The sequence below is a fragment of the Anneissia japonica genome, unplaced genomic scaffold (assembly GCF_011630105.1).
Source record: "Anneissia japonica isolate Jap-2015-1 unplaced genomic scaffold, ASM1163010v1 scaffold288221_len503873_cov180, whole genome shotgun sequence".
Classification (NCBI taxonomy): Eukaryota; Metazoa; Echinodermata; class Crinoidea; order Comatulida; family Comatulidae; genus Anneissia; species Anneissia japonica.
This window is the reverse complement of record NW_022686204.1, coordinates 291,125-312,436: the sequence shown is the minus strand read 5'-3', so window position 1 is coordinate 312,436 and position 21,312 is coordinate 291,125. Positions and strand designations below refer to the sequence as shown.

At 34.6% G+C, this 21,312-nt stretch overlaps 1 protein-coding gene across 1 annotated transcript in view; it reads left to right on the top strand.

Annotated features, from left to right (window-relative positions):
- LOC117113921 (L-fucose kinase-like) overlaps nt 1–17,630 on the top strand; it is a 19,001-nt gene extending 1,371 nt beyond the window's left edge. Inside the window, exons 2-28 of the mRNA XM_033257435.1 lie at nt 2,299–2,411; nt 2,902–3,016; nt 3,971–4,122; nt 4,399–4,449; nt 4,876–5,010; nt 6,465–6,635; nt 7,323–7,432; nt 7,574–7,664; nt 8,263–8,446; nt 8,770–8,906; nt 9,000–9,101; nt 10,190–10,249; nt 10,562–10,678; nt 11,027–11,128; nt 11,551–11,753; nt 11,882–12,018; nt 12,269–12,417; nt 12,532–12,678; nt 12,997–13,193; nt 13,394–13,497; nt 13,706–13,843; nt 14,405–14,499; nt 14,621–14,678; nt 14,903–15,050; nt 15,237–15,349; nt 16,123–16,346; nt 17,047–17,630. Coding sequence (XP_033113326.1) covers nt 2,328–2,411; nt 2,902–3,016; nt 3,971–4,122; nt 4,399–4,449; nt 4,876–5,010; nt 6,465–6,635; nt 7,323–7,432; nt 7,574–7,664; nt 8,263–8,446; nt 8,770–8,906; nt 9,000–9,101; nt 10,190–10,249; nt 10,562–10,678; nt 11,027–11,128; nt 11,551–11,753; nt 11,882–12,018; nt 12,269–12,417; nt 12,532–12,678; nt 12,997–13,193; nt 13,394–13,497; nt 13,706–13,843; nt 14,405–14,499; nt 14,621–14,678; nt 14,903–15,050; nt 15,237–15,349; nt 16,123–16,346; nt 17,047–17,112 — 3,390 coding nt within the window. The 5' untranslated portion in view covers nt 2,299–2,327 and the 3' untranslated portion in view covers nt 17,113–17,630. The remainder of the gene's footprint in view (nt 1–2,298; nt 2,412–2,901; nt 3,017–3,970; nt 4,123–4,398; nt 4,450–4,875; nt 5,011–6,464; nt 6,636–7,322; nt 7,433–7,573; nt 7,665–8,262; nt 8,447–8,769; nt 8,907–8,999; nt 9,102–10,189; nt 10,250–10,561; nt 10,679–11,026; nt 11,129–11,550; nt 11,754–11,881; nt 12,019–12,268; nt 12,418–12,531; nt 12,679–12,996; nt 13,194–13,393; nt 13,498–13,705; nt 13,844–14,404; nt 14,500–14,620; nt 14,679–14,902; nt 15,051–15,236; nt 15,350–16,122; nt 16,347–17,046) is intronic.
- The last annotated feature ends 3,682 nt before the right edge of the window (nt 17,631–21,312 follow it).

Genomic DNA, 21,312 nt, shown 5'->3' with positions numbered 1-21,312 from the left:
AATTAGTAATGTTGTCAGTTAGTACCACCTCAGATTAAAAATCAGGAATATGAAACTCTTTTATTGCTGGGCAGTCAAAGTAAAAATGGAGATAAATCACAACCTTCTGTCATGGGCAACAATAATGCATTAAATAGGATGCCTTTTGTCACTCAGATTGCTCACTGCTTTTATAATTTGGTCATTTAATTTCCTATGCCTATTCTAGCATTAAATTTCGTTTTATTGATGAAAAGAATTGTTAGCTTGACCTTGATTTACAATATAAATTATTCAATATCCCATGACAAGCAAAAAGAACTAAGAGCTCCTTGATTAAACAAATTTTATTATACAAAAGATCATATCCTGGATTGCCTCAAGGAGGGGTGTGTGGGGATGTGAAAAAAAATGGAGGGCAGATCTGGTTGGATTAATTACAATATTCAATTTTTCATTACTATGCCATTTGATTAGCCAAATAGTAATGCGTTCAGTACCTCATGACTGTCTTAAAAATTTGGACCTTTTCCGATTGGGGAAGGGGGTGTGTACACACCTATCGTTATTGTAGGCGATTCCAGTGCAATGACCTCATTGAGAATGCAACTACTAATGGCAGTTGAGGATCCATTAACTACAGGGCATTTTGATTTTCCCTAGATATCCAGTGAGCTCGAGCAAGGACCTGATTATATAAACTCCATGGATGATAAAATGGTATTTTCACCTTTCAGATTTTTGGTTCCTGATTCAATTCCAGTCACTCTTTAGCAAAAGAGTAGGCTTAGGGAATTGTTTCCCAATGTACTACCCAATTCACCAGAAGTAGTAACAGATCAATGGGTGGCAAAGAGCACTCACCACCCCCAAGCAGCAGACAGAAACACCAACCATGAAGCATGAAATCATCAGTACAGTAGTGACATTAAAATGACTAAAACTCCTAAGCCTCAAAATGTAAGAAAACATTCTTTTCTCGACCATAGGTTCCGCCTCCTTTGGACCATGGTCCTTGATTGCCGCTCATGCAACAAAAAAATTGATCCGTCACTGAGAAGGCGAGCCTACACATGGTATTACCGCACGTACGGAGGATTCGATCAGCAGAGAGTAGACTATTACAGAGGAAGAACTGTCTGAATAACCATTATTCCGACACAAACACATCGGCAGTCGCGATAATTTTTTCCCTATTAAAAATTTTTTTTTGACTGCCAAAAGGGGATCCACCCCTGAGGACCCCCAAAAATACAAATTTGGTCCATTTTTGCTCATCTTTGCACCACATTCTATCAAGGAGTTGTTAGTTCTTTTTACTTGCCATAAAATTGAATTATTTATATTGTAGGTCAAGGCAATTGTTGAAACCTTTTTTCATCCATAAATGGAAACTAAATGTAGTTCAGCCATACTGTAGGAAGTTAAATGGGTTGATTATTAAAAGAGGTCAGCTAAATAAGAGTTACAAAAGGTGTCCTATTTACATTATGCATTATTATTGCCCATGAAAAACATTGTGCTTTGTTCAGAAACTTTTCACTTTGTTTGCTTTTGTATTGTGTAGAAAGAGTAGCTCAGTTGGCTAATCTGGTGGTTGCCACTGTGTGTGCGCTGAACCATGGAGATCTCTATGTCCCGACGTGAATTCCCATTGCTGCTTCTCCTTGTGTTTCAGCTGGAGGGCTGAAATACAAGTTACAATAGCACACCGTGTTTTGAATGAGACGTGTAAGCCATTGGGCCCGTGTGCATTTATAGCCCATGTGTATGTTAAAGAACGCAGTACACTCTTCGGAAAAGAGCAGGGGATTGTCTCCCGGTGTACTGATCAATCTCCACCAGAATAACCCCACTGGAAATAAGTCTTCTTCTAGACTTTCGTGGGCTATCCTTGGAGTTTACACCGAATAAATCCAAGCCAATCCAATCCAATCAGAAAAGTAGCAGTAACAAAAGAGTCATGTTTATTTGCCTGATTTTGAATATTATTGCCAACTTTTTTGACACAATGTTATATCACTTTGAAAGAGGTTTCAACATTTTGTGGTTTTCACATAAGAATTATGTGCTTGAATGAACAACTCTTAGCACAATAACCAGTTGTAAAGAAATTCCCTTATATACATTTTACTTAGCAAATTTGCCATAAACCTTTCATTTTGCTGTAGTTCTCATAATTTCCATTCCCACCTCCACCACCCACGCCTAACAAATAGGCTTTCTTTGTTGAGTATTGCATTATATATAATGTTAGTGGTTGTGCACTTGTATAGCACATAAAACATTCATCTCTATCATTCATTCTTTTTTTTAAAGTTGTTAAACAAGATTTTCCAAAAGAAAAAATGGACAGTAAATTGACAGGTAGTGAAGGCAACAAAGCAGAAATTGGAAAATGGATTGCTGAAACCAAACGACTTCAAAAACTGGTAATCATATTTTTTTGAGATCTTTATGTGTGCTCCATGTCGGAGGTCACTGATATCATTTGAATGCTATTTTGCATAATAACAAAGACAATGTTTTAAAATTTGAGTTTACCAGAAAAAGCAACATAGTCTTCCTGTCGACTATCAAATTTTATTTGACAAAAACATGTGACATGCCTAAATATGGTCGTGATGACATCACATCATGACCATATATAGGCACATCAAGACTATATATGGGCATACAACAGTTTTTTTGTCAAAAAAAATTTGATAGTGTGGACAGAGCTTTAAGCTCTGTCCACACTATCAAATTTTATGTGATAATTTTTGTGATGTGCCCATATATGGACATGATGATGTCATATTACAACCAATTTATTGGCTTATCACATTGTTTTTGTCACATAAATTTGACAGAGTGAAGAGAGTTTTAATTAGACTGGTTTTTTTGGGACAAATTCAAATAATGGAATTTGGTCATTTGCAGCTGGATGAACTTGACTGCATAAATGAAGATGGACAGTACGTGAGAAAACGAGCTCAGTGGACTGCGATTGCACTCACTTGTCGTAATAAGGTTGATGCCCATGTCTATCAAAGAGGTGAGATAATTTTTATAATCAGAAAATGGATTATGGCAGTAAATGTAACAGGGAAATAGAAGCAGGCTGCAGTTGAATTGGGGAGGGGATCAGTGGCAGACTGTCAAGGCAAGCAAGGTATGCAGTGCATACCCTGGCTAAAACAAATTTTTTTAAAATATAGTAGTACAGTTTTTCCATTTTATTCTTAGTCAGAATCTTCTACATAAACATTAATTTTTCGAGTGGATTGCTACAGTTCATTGGAATAGCAAAGTTTTTCAATATTTGTCCTACTTTGGTATCTAGGATAAGTCACAGTCAGGCCTATCACATTGTATTCTCAGCTGCTTAGTATTTACGCATTGGAGGTTTTCAATATCAGTCAATCACGTATTTAGTGAGTCAATAGGAGTCAGAGCATACCCTACAACGCTTAAATTTGCTATTGTGACAACCATGCGGTGGCGTCAGAATAGCCAATTTAACACTGGAATGGAAACGGTGCTTCCAAGAGTATGTGCGCATGCTCTTCTCACAAATCGGGACCTCCACTGCCGATCAGGTATTCTATCAATAGGCCTAATCTCAATGATTAAAGTTATGAAGGCAGGAAGGTAAAGTGGGCGATTGGTGATTAGGTGAGGGGGGGTGTGCACAAAGTAAGGTAATTTGAGGTGATTTTTAACTACTTGAGCATGATTTGTGGGCAGGGGGGCGCAACTAGGGGATGGAAAATATATTTTTTGGGGTGGGGGGGATGGCGAGCGTGCACGCACTCGCACACCCTATGCCAATACCTAGCAACCCTGCAATTTACCCTACGGTCCACCACTGGAGGGGATACATTCTTCCCCCACCAGCTGTCTCTTTTTGCCCCTTATTGCTTCCTGATTTTTCCCATGAATTATATGTATACAATTTTCAAAGCTTTTCAAAAGAGTACCACTAATCCTTTTTCCCAACGTTTTTCAGAACTTGAAATGCGAAAGAAAAAGGGTCTTATTGATAAGAATGTTGTGATAGTAACAGTTGAAGATCCAGAGGGCAGTGTTGGAAGCGGAGGCGCTACATTGAATGCATTACTCGTCCTGGCTGAACATCTAAGTGCTAAGAAGAATTTTACGGTAATTTGTGGTGTTTGCATTATTCTCATTTCATTTTTCATAGACATTTTAAATAAGAATGAAGCAATCACAGTGCAACGAATAAAGGTAATACTAACATTCAGGTATGTAATCAGAAATGAAGTGGGTTATATGGCTCTGCCATACCCCCTTTAAGCAAACCCTAATCCCACTCCCCTCTCTGGTAAAACTAGGCCACCCACTTCATTCCATAAAAAATACAGTGCATCTGTATATTTCATTTGATAACTGTGTTTTGGATTATTCATCTTGCAGGTACTGAATGTTGATGTTTTATCTGGGGCCAGGATATTAATTCTTCACGTGGTAAGATTCTTATAATAATCTGTGTAATTCAAAATGTATAAAGTCAGCAAGACATTATATCTGTTAATGTGCTATTTTGAATTTGCAATGTGTGTTTGCATCAAGAAGATATCATAGGAGTGGTGAATTACTTCCGAATTTTTTTTAGTGAATATTCGATACGATAGCACGTCAGGTAGGGAAAAACATCACTCCAATGCTATTATTAAATAAGAAATTGTTTTTTATATTATTATATTATTACCAATGGATACCATTACTGTTGCTGCTGTTATTATTTTCTTGTGCCTTCAGGAATAGTAACAATTTACAGTATTTAATACTTTCGTTACGTCTTTAGGGGGAGTTGTAGGTTTTTTCTCTGTCATTTAGTTTCTCTTTCTCATCACTATGTGATTCATAATAGTACACTATGTTCTGTTATAGGGGAGTGACTATGTCTTTGATGCTTGCAGCAAAGCATTTGTAACGCTACCAGTCACTATGAAAACGATAGAAGAAGAAGGCTATGACTCTCTTGTCTGTAACCTTGACTACATATTACACTTTATGACATTTAAAGTAAGTCAAGAATTTTTTTTTCTGAAATTTTTATTACTGTAGAACCCTCCCTTTGGGACACTCCTATTAGGCCAAAAAAATTAAAAAAAACAATTGTGTTGGCCACGTTTTGGGAAAATCCAAAAAATGGGTAGGTCAGTAGGAAAACTTTTTTTTAAATACCAAAAATGTGTTTACGCTTAAAAAGTATAAAATACGCAATTGATACAATAATTTTGGATTCGCATCGCATAACATGCACCAAAATACGCTAGGCCTTGGCTCCCTATCCTAGTCCAAGACTATTCCAGCCTTATAATCTCATGAAAAAAATTATCTTTGTATCTATCAAATAATCTTTGTAGTAAAAAAAAAAAAAAATTTTGGTTGGTCGGGCATGGCCAACACAATAATTTTTCTTATTGGCCTTTAAGGAGACACATGTATTTTTTAATCAGGGTTCTGATGCATTTTGTCTGCACAGTAAATGTTATAGATTGAATAATGCATAAAACTTCAGCAGGTAAACACTTATCTCAACTTGCAGTGAGAGTATAAATAACACAGCTGTAGCAGATCTTAGGATGTTGAGTAGGTCTGTAAGCAGCAAAAAAAATCTCTAACCGCTAAGTGTTAAATCATTTAGATAGGTGATTAAAATGGCTTACACTCCAGAATTCAAGACCCTCCACTTTAAGACCATAGTTTCACACTACCAGCTAAAAATATCTTCCATCCACCTCTGCACAGGGTCAGCTTATACCTTGATATTGATGGCTTGACCTTAGTCTGACCATATGGTTTAAGGTAAACAATATGCCTTTTCCATGAATTGGTAGACATCTTGAAGTGATGACAAACAACCAAAGTCAGTGGTGCATAACCAACAGAAATAAGATAATCTTTGAGGCTGAATTCTTGTCCTTGTGTTATCTAAAATTTCATAACTCCATAATGGATGGTCGTATCACATTAATTTTTTCTGGAAAATGTTCTGAAAAGACTATTCTACACCACTATATGATTGTAAAAAAAAATTGAAAAATGTTTTTGACCTCTGAAATCAAGATGGAAAAAGAAAAGCCTATCTAAGAAGTAGTGTATTAAAATAGGCCTATGCATTACAGTGCAGTAGTACTAGTAGTATAGAGACCATATACTTTGCGCTATATAAGTCTCCAACCATTACCATTACTTTAGACTAGCATTGTTTTAGTAACTATGTGAGAGTTTCCTGTGTTAAAAACATAAATTACTATACTCTACTTCTTTATAAAACATAACTTTATAGTAAGAGAAATCTGTATATTATCGGTACCTGGAACAGTAACAATATGAAAATACTAAGCTGTTGGTTACGCACCACTGACTTGGGTTGTTTGTTGTCACTTCAAGATGTCTACCGATTCATGGAAAAGGTGTATCCCAGGATTAATACTATTCACAACAAACTTTTCCCTATATATGCCACTCAGATTGCTGTCAATGCTCCCCCTGGTGTGTGGGTATGCAGTACGGAAATGCTGTTGAACATTCCAGATGATGTGGACCTTAACTGGAAAAATTTCCAGGGAGTGCGGGCAATTACTGTACCAGCCAGTGTGGAGTACGCATTGAATCATGGTGTTTATAAAATTGATAAGGAAGTAAGCATTTTTTTTAAATATTTTACTATTATTCAGTTAGGTAATGAGAACTGATTAATAACAATAAAATAATATTAAGTATGTCTGAATTAGCCAAATTTGAATAAGCCCTTAACTTCCAATAAGGAGATGAGATCCACCTCCCAATAGAAAGATAAGCTCCACTCCCAAATAGGGAATGAGTCCAACCTCCAAATAAGGAGATAAGCCAATAAGTCTTCATCACTTACAAAATCTTATGGCGATAGAGCTTTCTCTATGCTTCACCAGTCGCTTTACTCCATCAGTTAATTTAAATCTAAACTAAAAGCTCATCTATTTCATTTACATTACTTTTAGAATTAAACACACTTTTTACCACTCACATTTTCATCAACTCTAAAGCGCATTGAGATATCTTAAAAAAATATTTATACACTATACAAATACAGTATTATTATTAAAAAGATAAGTCCCATTTCCCAATGGTGGAGGTAATCCCCAACCCTTGATTAAGAGATAAGTCCCACTCCAAATAAGGAGGTGAGCCCTACTCTCAATAAGGAAATAGGCCCTATATCCATATAAGATAATAATTAATTTCACCTTAGCTTGACTCCAAATAAGGAAAACCCCCACCTCCAAATATGAGATCAGCTTTTTGAAATTTGCCAAACCCATGTACAGTTTAACATTTGAATTTTACAGGGACAAATTGAGGATATTATCTACAAGGGAAAAGCCAACACCCTCCAGCAGTGTGCACTGCCTGATGGGAAGGTTCCACTTGTTGCCGGTATTGTGTTTCTCTCTGAAAAGTAAGAATAGCATTTAGTAGTCTGTAGGTTGGTGGAACATTTTCACTCTCTAAAGCCTTAAAATAGACTTTAGTTCTTAATATTGAGCAATCATTTCATCTTTAATGAATAATATTGATATATTTAAATCTTGAATTTTAGGGTGTCAGAAAAGTTAGCCTCCTTTTGTGTCACACCACCGCTGGATGCCTGTACATTTAATGGTCTTGATAGTGGCGTCAAATTGATTTCGGTAAGTTAGTTTTTGGTGCATAGTGATTTAGAAACTGTTGTATGTTGGGCTGAGCAATTGTTCTCGAAATTTAAATTGGTTACTTTGTACATTTAACTGATATACTGTAAATCCTCCAATAAGTGCCACACCAAACATGATTTTTTTCACTAACTTCGAGACAGAGGAGAAAGTATAAATAAAATGTAATTGTCGAATGTGAAGACTGTAGTAATGGGATGGTAAAATGTTTCAAGTTTATATAATGAGTAAGAAATATACATATCTTATTTTTGGAGATTTGGCAGCAGCAGGCCTAATGAAAATAAAGAAAAACTATTTCCATTTTGTGTGGCGGTGGGTGTGCTAATTAGCCAAAAATAAAATTTTATTTTTATTTGAAATAGTCAATATCGGTGAGCAGCGGATTCGCGAAACAAGGTATAAAAAAACGTCTCGTCTTATTCCAGAGACTTAGTAATGATAGAAGCTATAAAAAAAAAATGAAAAACAACATGAATATTCATACGGTAATTAACATGAAATGGTTAAATCACTACAAACCTATCATACTTAAATTACAATCTGTATTAACTTTATTCTATTAATTTCTGTATAGCTTTCCTTGTTTTTTGATGTGCTATTGTGCATGGCAAGTGAAGTGAATGAAGAAGATTTCATATCAGGCAATCGAATGCAGAAGCGCAATACAGGCATAAATGAGAATGAATTGGACAAGAAAAATATAACCAGGGCTTTAAGTCTCATCTGGAAAAATCTCAGAGGCATCAGGTTACAAGCAGGTATAGTTGATAATGTGTTGTCATTGTCATCATCATTGTCATCATTATTGTCATCATTGTATTATCATTGTAAATAATAAAAATCATCTTTTATCATCAATATAATCATTTATTATATTCATAAAGACTATAATCATCTAGTATTATCATTGCCATTATCATAAAAAAAATTACCATCAGCAGCAACATTTTCATACTCATCATTATCATTTTCATCATCATCTTCATCATTATCATCATCATCATTATCATCATCGTCATCATTTTCAGCTTCTTCATAATACTATAATTATCATTAACTTTGGAAATCTATATTTCCATAGAACTTATTCAAGAAGGCAGCTATAATTATTTCACCAAAGATGCATCTGAATTTCGAAGGTACCTAATGATGTGCCCTCTCCAATCAGATCAAGATAAATTTTTCAGTTGGACCAACCGGAAACATTGTCATATCCAGGTAAAGTAAAACATGATATAATTGGTCACATATTTTCCTTATGAATGTTCTAAGGAGTAGTCTCGTTGACATTGACGGATGTGTTTATTGCAGAAACCTGAGATGATTGATGAGCCTAGTGTGGTAATTAACTCTGTACTGGAAGGTGATGTTAAAGTTGGCGTAAACTGTGTCATCTCACACTGTAAAATCAAGGTATGTATGACATATTTGGTAAAGCCAAACAAGTCACTCCAAGTAAAAATCAATTTTTAGTTATTAATACATGGTTAAACAGTAAAATGAGAGCTATAAAATGGTAAAAGAATCATTTAAGTCTGACATTTCTTTATGAAACATACAGCTGTTTAAAGAACAATATTTGAGACATCAGTTTTCAAATTTTACGCTTCAGGCTTTTCTCAAATCATAAAGAAGTGTTGTTTTAACATTGGAAATGGGAAAAATAACAGCTTAGCATGATGTATAGATATATAATGATTAATTTGGTGCAGTGAAATAGATTTTTAAAATTTTGACATTCAAGCATGTTTGGCCATTATATCTGAAACACGGTTTGCAATGAGTGACTGGTTTGGCTTGTCTTTGCCACATATAATGATCGGGATGTTTATTATTGTAATCTAAATCTATTATACCTTTGGTTCAACTCTTATGGTGTAAACTATGTTGATTGTGATGATGATAGTGATAATGATGGTTTTGATAACAGTGATGAAATAGTTATAGTCAAGGGCGGATCCAGAGATGTCCAAAAGTGGGGGCCGAAAGTTGGGCCTATTGAGACAACACTGCCTCAAAATGTTTGTGTTCTAGACGCCTGAAAATAAAATTTGAGGTCGTTCAGAGCTATCATTTTTTTCTTATTCTTTCTTTCTTCTTTTCTTTTTCTGTTTTTTACCTCCCAAAAGAGGAGGCAGGTGCCGGGCTGCCCCCCCCCCCTTAAATCTGCAATCTTCCCCTTGTTATAGTTACACTATAATTGAATTTTAAAGCACCAGTCTGACCTCGACTTTTCATTCAAATCGGTAAATTATCAGTGGTTTTAAAATCAACTGTTTATCAGGCAATGACAAACAGATATTCCTGACATGGAATGGCAATGATGTACCAAATAGTGATGATGATGATGAAAGCAATAATAACAATGATGGTATTGATGGTGAGGATGATTAAAATGATAATTTTGATGATGAAAAGGATGAGGAAGACAATGAAGATTAAGGGAGTAAAATTTGTAATGGTAAATAGTATATTTACTAACTTATTAATTTAATTACTAGGGCAATATGAATATTGGGAAAAATTCTATGCTGTATGGAGTTGATCTAACAGATTTTGTGGTAGGTCGATTTTTTTCTTATATTATTTATCAAATGACAAAATAAACTTTATCGTCATAATCAAAAGTATGTAAATTATACAGTATATATGATTCACACATTAAATGGAACATCAAACAAATATTAGTTGTGATTATGAGGTGGGGCTGTAGCTTGGTGCCTAAGATACCAGCCTTAGAGTTTATAGAGCCTGCAGTGGCGGATTTAGAGGTGGTGAAAAGGTGCTTGACAACCTGTCTATGAAAAATAAATTGCAACAATATGATTGTGAGAGTGACTTATTTATTCATTTCAACATTATTTTTTTTTAAGGATAACATAGAATTTGATGCTGGCATAGTCTTCCAGGGATTCAATATTCAACTTGGAGGTGAAAGGAAACAGAAAACTCGTGTTTATACCATCATGGGCAAGATGGACCATTTACAAGTAATTATTCATCTCTACATTATTTTTATTTATTTTATCACCAGTGCCAGTTTACTTATATACTAATGTTTTACTGATATAGACTATTATATAGTATGTACTAATAAGAAATTTGAATAGTTGCATATCATATCCTCGTGGAAATTTTTTTGTACATGAACTTAAAAAACTTTAAGCAAACAATGCACTAATGAAAAATTAGTTCACTGGTAGGAAAAGAATATTGGAAATTACAATGCTGATGTCACAATTGATTTATAATACTTATTCTTTATTGAGGCAAATACACATCAGACATGAAATTTTATGTCAATAACATACTGTAATGTTTTTCCATCACCTTCCCAGAACCCTTTTGTTAAAGGAAAGTTGTTATTTTGCAATGAACCATGGGTAATGTTCAGCAACAGAACTGGAATATTGGCAGAAGACTTATGGGCACCTGATCTAGTGAGTAATATATTGCTATACTGTACAATGTTCGTCAACTGCAATACAATATTATATACACAACTTGGTATTAATAAATCTTGAATCTATAAGTGACTGTATAATTTGTTCACAAACAATTAGTATAGTTATATTCTATGCACTAAATTGCGATAATTTCACAGAGGTTTACATTATCCTTGAAAATATTGTAGGCCAGAAGGCAATTTCTGAATGCATTATTCAAATTCGACATAATAATCCCCTCTAGTGTATGGTTAAATTTAAGTTAGAAATATACATCAGTTGAAAAGCAATGTAAACTTCGCTTTATATTGACGGAGGCACTGAGTATTATTGAATGCTTTGGTAGTGAAGTACTGTACTCATAAACAAATTCTTGCGCTTGTAAATACGTATGTTACCCTGTTTTCTTCATATAGTCGGACTATGATCAGACTTTGTTTAATGCAAAACTATTCCCAGTATGGCATCATACAAAGACGGTTGGTATCCAAGAGGTCCTATGGTTGGTTGTTGGGAAGCAAGATCCAGTAATGCTTGCTAGGTGGCGCTCTTCATGGCGACTCTCATTTGAGGATATTATGTGTTCTATTGATCATGCTAATGAATTTGATTGGAGGAGGTAATTTTTAAATATTTAAATTTAAATTAGGATATTGAAAAAGACTTTTAATAATATGTGTGTGATGTAAGATATTAGAAAAAAAAATATTTAAAATTGAGACAACCACTAACTAATTTCTTTTGTAGAGAGTTATTCTATGAAGTTAGTAGACATCATATATGGGATGTTCTTCAGAATGGTACCGACGATGGCCTTCAAAAACTTTTCAAGAGTTTGGTCACGGAAAACTATGCAGATCAACTACTGGATGTACTTGACGAAGGTGAGAAAAAGCACAGAAACATCATTATGATGATCTATGTAATTCAATTCATGCTATGTTAAAACAGCAACATCCTTTTACATTATATTCAAATGGTTGAATTATGTTAGATGTTGAAATTAGTTAATGGGCTGCATGTTACAGAATTAATCATTTATCTGTAAGTACAACACCATGTCTTAAAAGAACCATTTTAAAACAAATAATAATGTTCTGTGTTTGAGAGCTTTTAAATTTTGTTTTCAACCAGTTGCTAGTACGTCTTCGTCAAATGGTGTTGCAGCCAGAACGCTTGTGTGTATTGCTGGTGTACTTGGGGCCTTGGCCAACAATGAGGGCGGTCTTCGCAGTGGCCCTGCTGCAAATACAGAGTGGCAACCAGCATTCCAGTTACTTGAGGTTTGCTAATTTAATCCTAATAAGTTAGAATACATTATCACCTTTTGTGAGAGAAGTTGCCTATCATTTGAACTGACCAAAATATGTTCAATTTTGCATTTCAATTCCTGATAGAGTGAAAGAATCGCAGAGGGTGTTAAACTTCTGAAGAAAGTGCGTAGTGATTGGATGAACCAACCTGTGAGACTTGTGAGGGCAGCGCGTCATTATGAAGGTGCTGCACAGATCTTAATCCGACATGCTGTTATGTCTGCTAGGAATGTAAGTCTGAATGATCCAATTCCACAATTCAGTAACTTTATATACAAAGATATAATAAATCGTCAATTTCATCTGATTTGTGGAGCAGGCTATATAATAAATTAGACTCGTCTGATCAGCTTTAAGCCATAGCCCCCTTACATAATGGTTTAAATTGTATTACTAATTTTATGTTTTCAAAGCATTACAAGATTTGTAATGTGAACACTGATATATAAAACCTAAACTAATTCCAATTTATAATTACATACATAACAAATCCAATAAAAATAAACGAAAAAATATATGTATTTCAAATTAAGTTTCAATGAATTGCAGTTTATATCAACTACCCCTTGTGAACCACCAGCAATGGGAAAATGGGTGACTGTCAGTTGTCCAGCACGCATTGACATATCTGGTGGTTGGTCAGATACTCCACCAATCACGTATGAGAGTGGAGGTGCTGTGATTGATGCTGCCATCCAATTGAATGGAAAGCGCCCAATAGGTGCAAAATGCAAAAAAATTCCTGAGTAAGTATTTATAAATATATAAGTATATATAGTAATAATTCTAGAGACTTTCTTTAGTGCCATAAGTTCTGTAACCACATACACATGGATGATGTTTCCAATCTAAACACAACTGAAAAATATTGGAATAGTCCATTCCAGTGCACTATATGAAACACCCTGCACTATGCAGATATTATTGAAGTTAACTTTTGTTTCAGACCACATATATCACTGGTACTGAAGAGTAATTACAGTCCAAGTGTCGCTCTGGAGTGCAATCTTCTTGATGATCTTCAAGATTATAATAATCCACAAGCCCCAGGTCAGTACTGTTTGAATTATTATATCAGCAGCTACGTCATCAACATAATTATCATTAACTTAATCATCATCCTCATCAGATGTTTCAATATATTCATATGAATATAAAATTCCTATAAATCAAAGAAAAGTCAAAATGTTATATTTACATTTTTGTGATAATTTGTTTTATCATAATACACGCAAATGCTGATTTGCATATTGTACAGGTGCACTTCTGAAGGCAGCCTTCATCTGTGCTGAGGTCGTAGCGTTTCCATCTGACGTGTCCCTTTCTGATCAGCTTCAGTCACGGTATGGTGGTGGATTTGAGCTGCATACCTGGTCTGATGTTCCTCATGGCTCAGGTACATATTGAAATAAATAAAGAACTGATGATGGCAACACTTCAGAAAAGAGAAGCAATTGTTTTTTTGTGGCAGGGATCCGTACTGGCAGGGATCACTCCTGCAGTACTGGCAGGGAAGTCTCCTGCAGATTCAGGATGGTTGCATGTTTTTTTACACTCTCATTAATATTCTTCATGAAGTTAACTGCCCATAATTATCATTATGCACAGAGAAATATAATACACCTTTTCCACAAATCGGTAGACTGAAGTGATGACAAATATAGAGAATCTGTGGTGCGTAACCAACAAAAATGTAGTAAGCTTCGAGGCTGTTTTTTTTAACAGCATGTTATTTAACAAATCATAACTCAATAACAGAGTGCCATATGAAAATAATTTTTTTCTAAAAAATGTTTTTAATACACTAGTGTAGACCACTCTACAATTTTTTTTATTTTTTATTATTGAACAATTTTTCCGACCTCTGACAAAAATTTTAAAATAGAGAAGAATTTTGATGTATAAACAGAGATCATGGAAATCGCTTTTTTCAAATTTTGATGATTTGCTTTTGAAGGTCTGGGGACCAGTAGTATTTTAGCAGGAGCTGTGATAGCTGTTCTGTGGAGAATTTCAGGAAAATCCTATGACCATTCGTCACTCATACATGCCGTAAGTTTTAATTATCTGTAATTATATTACATTTACTAACCATGCTTTACATTGCATTATATAATTTAATACAGTTTTTTGTTTTAATTATTTATCGTTCATTGTTTATTTTTCGGCTTAGGTTCTTCACTTTGAACAAATTTTGACAACTGGTGGCGGTTGGCAAGACCAAGTTGGAGGTTATTATTGCCATTATCATTGCCTTTTTCATTAAGTATAATTTGGACTTGTACGTTTTACATTATTTCGTATAATTTAATAATACCATCGAGTTGCAAGTATTTCCGGATGTAATTGGTATTCTGTATTTGAACTACTGTAGTCTGCGGATTGAGAATTTATTTCAAAGTAGAATTCTCAACCATATTGTTTTTTTTTTTCACATTTCTCAATTTTTTTAAAGGCCTAACTGGAGGTATCAATATTGGACATTGTAAAGCAGGGTTACCTTTGAAAGTTGACATCACACATGTGGACATCTCAGACAATATGCTGGCCAAATTTAATAACCAGTTTGTACTGGTTTACACTGGAAAAACCCGCCTTGCTAGGTAAATACACATCAGTAGTCACCACAAATTTGACAATTAGAAATATGTTCCTAAAAAGAAAGTATAGTTTGCTGCTCAATTCAATCATTTGGATTTTAAATATCAGTGTTAAACAGCTGTTTACTTCAGTTATTACATATTTATCTATAACTTGTTTAATTTTTCTGTTTTGATTTTCATTGGTAGAAATCTGCTTCAAGAAGTTGTAAGAAATTGGTATGCACGGATTCCACAAGTAGTTGACAATGTGCAGAATCTGAAGACCAATGCCTGGCTGTGCTTTGATGCCTTTAAAGAAGGTATTAATTTTTGTGTCTATCGGAAGTTGATTTCATTTAATACTGTTAAACTTGCCTAGGTTGACTTCGCCTAAGTCGAATAATTTCTAAGTTGATCTTATTTTATATGTCAAATTGTTGTGTCCATTATTTATCAATCTATAAGTCGATTTTATCTAAGTCAAACAATTTTTGATTGTCATTTTAGATTTGAGTTAACTGTATATTTAGCCAAAGCAACAATAAACTTAATAAAAAAAGTCAATAAACATTATGACAAATGAGAAAGTATATTGATAGGATAGGATTGCCAAAGAATGAACCATATAATTGTTTAGTGGCTCTGTGGTGCCAATGAGGAGAACACTGATTAACAGACTAAGCTGTCCATTAAATATACTTATTACTAAACATAAAATAAAACACATGGTCAATGTTCCTTTTCTGTTCAGTTCCCCCCCCCCTTCCCCTACATTTTTGGAATCACGACTCATTTCTGTTAGACAGACTGCAAACTGCAAATTTAGTTTTACTCAAAATGAATCTTAACTCTTCCTTATTTTATCAGGCTTTTTAGTCTGGATTATTTTTCTCTTGGTGCCTTTGATAATATTTTTGAATTGACGTGATATAAATTTCTGATTTATTATTTACTATAAATTAGAAAAATATACTTATTATTGATGCTTGTGAAATGAGAAATTATTTTATTGTATTTAATTTTTAGGCGTTCCTTTCTGATTTTGTTACAGACTGTATATCACTTTTTAGAGAATACTTTTTTTGTTCTGTAGGTAATCTGGAAAAAATTGGTGCATGTATGAACACTTACTGGGAACAAAAGAAAATCTTAGCAACTGGATGCGAGCCTAGCACTGTCAAAAACATGATGGATGCCCTCAGACCTCATGCATATGGACAAATATTAGCAGGAGCTGGTGGTGGTGGATTCCTGTGTGTTGTTACCAAAGAAATCAATGGCTATGATGTAGTGAAAACTGCTCTTAAAGATTTTGAGGTAACTAAGTGTATACAGTTTTTTTTTATTTGCTATTTTAACATACAGTAACCATGACGTTGTATCTATGGCGTAACTATCAAGATGTCTAGACTGGGTGATTAATGAATGTTAATCGAAAGTATTTGCTCTTAATATAGGAATTCATAATCGTGCATTTTATTTCCTGTCTACATCTAAGCTTATTCTGGCTGAGTTCAAAATCAGTGATGCATGACTCGTAACTTAGTGGCATACGCTAATCTGAGGTCTGTTGGGGGATTATCCTACTCCAGTGATTGAGCATTAATACTGGCGTTTGCTACACAGAGCACAAGTTTACACCACACAATTAACATTGTGTCTGAACATAGCCTTCAAAAGAAAAATTGATAATTGGCAGGAATTGAACCAAAAATAAAACACCAAGCTATTGCTCTGCTATGTCTAATAATGAAGTTTTGGCAGTGTTGTAACCACCACGCTAACGCTAAGAAGTATTGGCATAGAGCATAGATTTGCAAGAGGTCCGACTGCCCTGATTTTGTATACATTGTAGTACTTTTTTGAAAATAGAATTACGTTCCAATGAAACCTCAAGAGTTGGACCTCTTGCAAATCTATTCTCTTTGGCATTATATTACTGTATACTACCTAATCAAATTCCAAGGTATATCTACTGTACCAGCATAATGTGGACCTCAATATTTGTTTTCTTCAGGATGAGATTGAAGTATTTAAAGTTGTGCTAGACCAAGCAGGGATACTAGTGGAGGTAGAAGAATAGATCATGGTAATGCTCAACAAGTTCAAACAGAGCCTACTGCCAAAGGCCTAGAAGCAGTTGTTGAAAGCGATTATACAGTTATACAGGGTACTGTATAGCGTAGTGTCTTTTATTGATCCCAGCTACATGTCTTCCAATCATGACGGCTTTTATAAATGAATATAACAATTGTGATAATGTGTAAAATTTATACCGGTACTACAGATCCTTCATGCACTGCCAGATGATGATTTTTTAGCATTGGTGGCGCCAGGCACCTGATGAGGGATTGACATGCACTTCAACCTCGCCATGGTTGGTGCTGAGCACATTTTTTTAATAGGCTTTTTAAAGCAGTCTTCTTAGACAAAATGATTGGCTCCTGCAAAAGAGGGTCCAGGGTTCCCTGATGAAGGGTCATGTGTCCTTGACCCCTACTCTGTCACCACGATTGGCACGATTGACACATGGCCAAGGCGTATCACAGAACTTGATGTTGATGGACCTCGTTCACAAGGTCATCCACTTAAGTCATGGCAGGATGTTGTGAGGGTTGGGGGATCTCTGCAGATTAAATCTCAGTACAGAAGTTGCCCTTATTCTCACTAACGGGTCTCGCAGGATACACCCACCTTACAGCTAACTGTACAGCTTTCAAACTGTCTAACCCTCGCATGCGGTGAAAACAGACTTCAAAAGATGATGATGATGATGATGACATAGAGGTACTTAATGTAATACAAGATAGTATAAACCCTAATCAATTTGATGTACACTATCCACTCTTAAAGTTCTATGGCATACGGGTATCAGATTTTAAATCATTTTAAAAAGCATTTTAACATGCAATAATCTATCTTTATTAACAGTCACTCGTAGTAGTAATCATGTGTGATAGCGACCCTGTTTTGACAATGGCCGGTGAAGGCTTTTCCGGACATATAAAAGCTGGACACGTACTGTGTTGGCCAAGTCGTCAGTACGATTCCATGGAGACTGTGACGAGGCACACCTGGTAAAGATCGCATTGCTAGCACTCGCATTTTTAAAAAAATGGATTCTTTGTTACAGTACGTGTCCAGTTTATTGTGCATTCCTAGTCAATATGTTTGTGTGCGTTTTTTTGTTTTATTGATACAGAGTTTTTTATAATATTGCATTAGATTTGACTAAACCGATCGTGTAATACAACAATGTAGATTCAGAACTAAAGTTTAGATATTTAAATAATGATATTAATTTAGATGTAACTGGTTTGAACTGGTAATAACCGGTTCACAGCATGGCAGTGTGAGTTGTTATTAATTTCATAACCAGTTCAGGAATACTTGTTTATACAGCAACAATTGTATATTGTCCTAACAGACAAAAAATTGTTGTATGCCCATATATAGACATGATGTAATGTCATATGAACATTAGGCATGTCACAAGTTTTTGTCAAATAAAATTGAAAATCTGGACAGGGCTTAACAAATTGTATCAAAATAATAAGTGTGAAGGGGGTTTTTAAATAGATATAAGAAATTAAATTAATATATATTTTTCCCTAAAGAGAATAAGTTTGATAATTGTTGGAAGGCTCATTTTATTTATTTTTAACATTATTATTTTTTTATTTAATCATTAGTAGGCCTACCTATGCATGATCTTTTTTTAATTTTTATTTTGTAATAGTTTGTTACATAATTAATTTAGCAATCAACTACTATAAAAATTATCTCAAAGTTACCAAAATGGTAATACTTTTATTATTTATCACACAGTACTTCGTGTAATCAGTGGACATGTTTTTTTAAATTTGTTTTGTTTACTAATTATAGAAATTTTAAAAGTTTCACAAAATTTGTCATAGTTAAAACATGCCATTTTGTTAATTTTTTATTTTGATAAATACGATGTTAGTGATGCTTTACAGAATATTACACCCTTGCATAGCCAAATGTTTATTACTACTTATGCAGTTATATTACAGTATACAAATGGGCATTTAATGTCTTAAAACAAGAATTACCAATAAACTATTACAAATTCACATGCTGAAGAAATTTTGGTGTTTCTGTTCTCATCTGGCAAGGAAGATAGTAGGAAGCTTTCGATTGCAAGACGACGGTATACCGTAAATTCTCGCGTATAAGGCGATCCGCCGCGTATAATAAGACAATCCTGAGTTTGAAGATTTTTGTATGTTTGGCATATAAGCCCCCCACCAATTCATACATTTTGCTGCTCATTATGGCCTTAGTACTGCATCTAGTTGGCCAAGAACAGAGCCAAATTTAGGGACACGCCACTGCCTTTCAAGTAATTGTAATAACTATTATTTAACTATGATAGAAAGTCGCAAATACTGTACTACGAAAGATTTGAGAAATAAAAAGTGTGTTAGTTTCTTGATGTCCCGGGTTGTGGTAGTCCAGTATTTAGATTATATTAACACACCTACTGTGGAAAAGACTGAAATTATTGTTGAAAACGACTAAGAAACTTGAAACTGACTCCTGAAATCAAACTAATAAATTATAAAAATGTTCAAACAACTACTTTGTTGGCCTACTTCGACTCTTATAGTATCTCGCACACTTTTTCTCAGTATGGTTAATGTCTCGAGCTATAAATTGGGATTTTATGTAATTTTGGATGAGATTATTTGCAGTGGTGACACCAGCGGGGGAAGAGGGCACAGTCCTCCCTGTTGCCCGACGAGGTCGTTCGGGATCAACGATAACAAAAAAATAATTTGCCTATCCAAATAAAGTTATTTTGATTACCAATCGCTAATATTGTGGAATAAAAGCACAATTTGGACCATACTAAGCCATAAACTTTTTACTTGTGAACCCTATACACAGGGATTTTCGGGCATACAAATTACCATCAACAGGCATTGTTGACGGTAATTAAAAAACACTGCGCTAAATGTTTGATAAGATAAATTGAAACACTAGCTTTTTAAGATGAATATTCTGGAAGTTTAATGTGGAAATAAATGGTAATGGTAGCCCTTAAAATCAATTAAATAATTCTTCAATTCCTCATTACCACCACCCCCCCCCCCAACCTTTTCAGTTTTCAACAACATATTGACGCACAAGTAAAAGATGACAAGTATGCTTGGCCAAGACCATAATGTTACTGCTGTGAAATGATTGGGCTAGTAAATTGTAAAATAGACATTGGGTTATTAAAATATACCGTAAACTAGCCCAGTGGGCTAGTTGCCAAAGAAAGTTAAATCGAGCCATGTAGACACTGGTACATATACAGTATACAGGGTATATCTTTCTTTATATCCTTTTTCTTACATAAGAAGTAAGATAAAGTATTCCCCAGCACAAAAAAACAAAACAGAATATTAGATTTAGTGGACGCAAATAATGGAATAGATTACCTGATCATAAAACCAACTGTGAATAATCAAAGAATTAAGCACAACTTTATTTCTAGTTTTACCCACTCCAATATATCTGTCTCTTATACACATCTAGATGTGTATAAGAGACAGTATATATATTATATGGATCGGATTTTCTCTACTATTCCGTTTTTAAATTTATATATACATACATATATATATATGAATAATTAAGTAGTAAAACTGATCATTATTGTCAAGGAAACAATTTTTTTAAAGACACCTTAAATTATAAGAATCAAAAATTTGCTTGCTGTGGAGTACTGTGCTCCTAATCTCTTTTCTTTTCTATTTTTTGGGGAGGGGAATAACCCTGTACCATGGAGGAATTCCTGCACACACCTAGATCAGGTCTGGTCCAAACAACGATGTGCAGATGACGATACAGTATTTCAAAACACTGTATGAATCACAAGGACAAACAGCACCTTACAAGGGATGGCAACACCTGGGTCTTTACCCAGTACATAGTACTGTAGTTTTCTGCATTCAATGCAAATGGCTATTTCATTTGTGCAATCCACAAACTGACGGACATTACAACAAATCACGACAAGATGTGGATAATTGATGACTTATGTTATTCAGCATATATGAAATCAATGACATGCCTATAACCAACTAGCAACATTCAGCAACAACTGAAGTAAAAAGTCTGCTTGCTTACTAACGCTGGATAGCAGCTTGCACATACAACATATGTACAAATGCAAATATTGAGGGGAATGGTGAGATAATGCCCAGAAGCTATGTGGAGACCGTAACTCTATCTTCAGAAGGGCCAAAGGCCCAAGGGAGATAGTAAG